This window comes from Buceros rhinoceros, unplaced genomic scaffold (assembly GCF_000710305.1).
Source record: "Buceros rhinoceros silvestris isolate BGI_N320 unplaced genomic scaffold, ASM71030v1 scaffold32240, whole genome shotgun sequence".
Classification (NCBI taxonomy): Eukaryota; Metazoa; Chordata; class Aves; order Bucerotiformes; family Bucerotidae; genus Buceros; species Buceros rhinoceros.
The window spans coordinates 9,362-13,540 of NW_010390714.1; the positions used below are offsets into that span (position 1 = coordinate 9,362).

The 4,179-nt window shown below is 58.6% G+C and overlaps 1 protein-coding gene across 1 annotated transcript in view; it reads right to left on the reverse strand.

The window, feature by feature from the left end:
• LOC104495799 (endothelin B receptor-like) overlaps positions 1-4,179 on the reverse strand; it is a 26,191-nt gene that overhangs the window by 1,821 nt on the left and 20,191 nt on the right. The window contains exons 4-8 of the mRNA XM_010138818.1: positions 3,912-4,178; positions 2,387-2,499; positions 1,739-1,943; positions 938-1,087; positions 10-119 (exon numbers count right to left, since the gene is read on the reverse strand). Of these exons, the coding sequence (XP_010137120.1) occupies positions 10-119; positions 938-1,087; positions 1,739-1,943; positions 2,387-2,499; positions 3,912-4,178 (845 nt within the window). The remainder of the gene's footprint in view (positions 1-9; positions 120-937; positions 1,088-1,738; positions 1,944-2,386; positions 2,500-3,911; position 4,179) is intronic.

Genomic DNA, 4,179 nt, shown 5'->3' on the forward strand with positions numbered 1-4,179 from the left:
CTGGTGGGGTCGGTCTGGTCGTAGATGGTCTTCTTGAGGATGCGGCTGAGGTGGAGCGGCAGCCAGCAGAGTGCAAAGATCACCACGAGGCAGAAGACAGTCTTGGCCACCTCCCGGCGCTGGGAAGAGAGGGTGAGCAGGAGAGAGGGAATGGTCTGGCTGAGCATTCAGAGCGGGTGGAGCAAAGCACCATCTCCCCATGCTGAGCAAGGCCCTTCAAGTAACCTCTGCAATCTGGGGATGGCCAGGCACCCCTTTTGAGCACGAAGCACAACCTGCAGCTCCTAACTCCTCCATCATGAGGAGGACTCTGCGATCCAGGCTGCGGAGAGGGTACCAGCAGCACAATATGGACCAGACTCCTTCTCGCCCTTCCCACCCCTTCCAGCTGGTGACTTTGCTGGGGTGATACTCCCTGGGACATGGGGGCCTCATCCATCCACCCTTCACACTACATCAGTGTGACAACCAGCTGCTCTGCCCCAAGGGACTGTTCTGCTGCCTGTGGGAGGGGACAGTAAAGGACTCTCATCCCCACACCTCTTGTCTGGGGTATGGCACGTGCAGCATTTGGCCCGGTTTGGTGTGAGCTGGGCTGGCACAGCACGACCAGAGATAAATGACCACAAGCATTAGCAAATCAAGCTGGCCCGTGGCTGTAAGGTCATCCCCAAGACTGGAGATGGTAGAGCTGAAGGCCCAGCTCCCCGGTTTAATACACACGTCTGCACCAAGGTGCCAATATCCGCTGGCCACGGTGCGGCTCTGTCAGCTCACACGTGTCCTCTTCAGGCAGAGTTTCCGCCTGCCTGCTTGTCGTACCCGTTTCATGTGCCCCGGTTGCCCCAAGGTCCCAATATCCGCTGGCCACGGTGCGGCTCTGTCAGCTCACACGTGTCCTCTTCAGGCAGAGTTTCCGCCTGCCTGCTTGTCGTACCCGTTTCATGTGGTCGTTCAGAGCAATTCTCATGCCATTTCTCTTGCTCAACATCTCACATGACATGAGGGTGTAGAAGATGCCAGTGCACACCAGGGGCAGGCAGAAATAGAAGCCAAAAAGCCACCAGTCCTTCACATCACGGTAGAACTGTGCGTGAAAGAGAGAGCAACGGTAAACTGGGGAAAGGCGAGGGGCAACTGGGCCGAGAACTGCCCCGGCCCCGGTCCCCGCCACCGGCACTGGGCTGTATCAAACCCTTCTGATGTGTGAAAGCGTAACGTGTGCTACAGGCACAAGGGGTTGTCTCCCCCCAAGGCTGCTTTCCATCTGGCTGCCAGTCCCATCTACCGCTCTTGTCAAGAGACGCGCCAGGAGCTTATCCGGTGGGCACGGTGGGCTAAGATCTGGTGCTAAGGGCCTTGCTCGCCCTTAGCTGACCCTGTGATAAAGGTTACCCGTGCAGACTGGGTGTGGAGAAGCTCTGTGCCCCCCTAGGACAGCATAGCAAGTCCTGAAGCTTCCCAAGGTGTGTCGTGACCTTCTGATCTGGATGGTGAAGACACGACACAGCTGAAGGACCAGCTGCTAGTTTTCTGGCCCCACATTCAAAGCAAGTCTGCCCCATGTCACCACAATGCTGGGTCTGATGCTGCTCTCCCTGTGTTCACCCCAATGGCTAGAAGCAGCCATCTACAGAGCACCTGGTCAAGGATGGATCTACAGAGCACCTGGTCAAGCCCTGGCTGCCTGTGTCTCCCTCTCCCCCACAGTGCAGCTGGGGTGGGACAGAGCACATACCATCATGAAGCTGGATTTCTGTTCGGCGGCCAGCATGCACACCCAGAGGTGTTGTTCCCAGTAGCTGAGCTCCACCATGTCAAAGGCAATCGCTTCGGGGACGGCAAGCACGATGGCCACCACCCAGATCAGCACCACCTCCACTGCCTTCCACATGGGGATTCCTATCCCCTGGATCCGGCTCCAGGAGGCCACTGCCCGGTACCTGCCCAGTGCGGGGGAACACAACAGGAGCAGATCGGAGTGAGAAGAGCAACCATCAGGAAGGGGCCGAGAAGGTGCAGATGAGAGTTGTCCCCAAAGGCCCTTTCCCTCACACCTTCCTCCTCCTCCCCTGAACCCTCCCCTTCAGCGCAACGGCCAAAATCAGCCGCAGGGGCTCACAGATGGGTGTGATGGTAGCCACCCTTGGCCCACTGGGGCAGTGCTGCCCTTCCCCAGCAGCCCAGCGGCTGTTCCAGCACATCATGATTGTCCCTCCACCTTTTCCAGCGGGATTTGAACTCTGTCACCAGAGTCAGCTCCTGCTGGATTTCAACTCTACATGTCTCCGACTTTGGGCTGGCACCAAGCCGCCCTGCAGCCTGGGGACAGGCTGCAGTCATAGGGGTCAGGCTGGGCAGGGCAGCTGTAGAAGTTGTCTCCTACCTGTCGATGCTGAGAGCACAGAGGCTGAGGACCGTGATGCCCACTGAGGCCTTCTGGATGAAGGGGACCAGCTTGCACACCTGCACACCGAAGGGCCAGTCCTTTGCCAAGAGCTGGGGAAGAGCCGCAGGGTTAACGGGCTGCTGCGGGAAAGCGAGTCCGGCTCCCCTTAATGGTGGTTACCCACGAGGTGTGAGGAGCCCACAGAGAGCGGCTGAAAGCTCCCCGAGGTCACCTCCCCTGGGCTCACGCGGTGAGCGCTCGCCGGTGTTCCGCGATGTACTGGGAAGCGTTTGTTTCCCCAAGGGCTCATTGTGAGATAAGCTGACATGCAGATGGGAGGAAGGTTCTGAATCCACACCCTGGGCGGGTCTGAATCCGAAATGCCACAATGGGGTGGGGTCGCTTTCAGAGGGAAGGTGGGAGTCATGCTCTGGAACAGCCCCACTCTAGCAGGGTTACGTACTGACGGCGATTCGAGCCCCCCCGACACGGCTGGGTGTGTTCACTGCAGAGCTATAGCCACCTTCTTCCTGCTCCGAATTTCATCGGGTCACGGGGTGGTTTGGGTTGGAAGAGACCTTAAAGATCGTCTAGTTCAACCCCCCTGCCCTGGTCAGGGACACCTTCCGCTAGAGCAGGCTGCTCCAAGCCCCGTCCTACCTGGCCTGGAAAGGTTCCAGGGATGGGGCATCCACAACTCTCCAGGCAGCCTGGCCCAGTGTCCCACCACCCTCACGGTGAAAAACTCCTTCCCTACATTTAACTGGATCTACCCTCTGCCTTTGGCCCCTCCCACCCAGCCTGCTTCATCCAGGTGCTGGTGCTCGATTTCCACTTTTGAAGCTAAAGCTTCCCTTCAGCAAACAAATCTGCTGAGCTCCAAGCCCTTCACCCCACCCCATCCCTTCTAACCCCTCATAGAAACCCCTGCTGCAGCCCACCAAAGCGCGGCTCAGGCAGCAGGTGAGAAAGGGCTGCGATAGCCCAGGCACACCTCAGAGGTGACGTGACACGCCTCAGAGATGTCACGGAACATGTCACAGAGGCCATAACAAACCCTCTGCTCTTCGCTGGGGCCTGGGGTCTGCTGCCTGCATCTGCCCAGCCCTCTCTGCCCCAGAGCTCAGCTTTCTTCCCCCGGTACTTGTGCCTCTTCTCTCCAGCTGAGGGCAAAGTGTCGCTGCCAGAAGCCCCTGTCCTACAACAGCCATGCCGGGAGACTGCGGGCGACTCTTTTCCCGTGATTCGAGATGAGGTTTAAAACCTCTGGAGGGTTTTGTGCGTGTGGCTGTGAACACCTCTGCTTTCCCAGGAATGTGCCCTGAGCTTCGTGCCAGTTTATGTTTTCCTCATCCTTTGGAGAGCAGAAACTCCACCACCCCACCCCACCCCACCTTGCCAGAAAGGAGCCTGCAAGCAAGAGCAGAGGCTGGATGTTCCCCAGGGCACCGAGGCAGGCGGGGGCAGACACCATCCCCACCACCGCCAGGCTGCCACGGCGCTCGTGCTGCGTGGAGCCTACCTTGTAGACATTGATGGGCAGAGCGATGAGGATGTAGAGGAGGTCTCCAAGGGCCAAGCTAGCAATGAGGACATTAGGCCCATTCCTCATGCACTTGTTCTTGTAAATGATCCGCAGGAGGGTGGAGTTGCCAATGATCCCTACTATGAAGATGGTGCAGGACACGATGGTGTTGATGTACTTGAAGATGTGTCGGATATCTGCAGGCTTCACGCAGAGGGGCAGCAGGGGCGGCTCAGAGCTGGGGCTGCTGGGGGGGCTGCCTGGG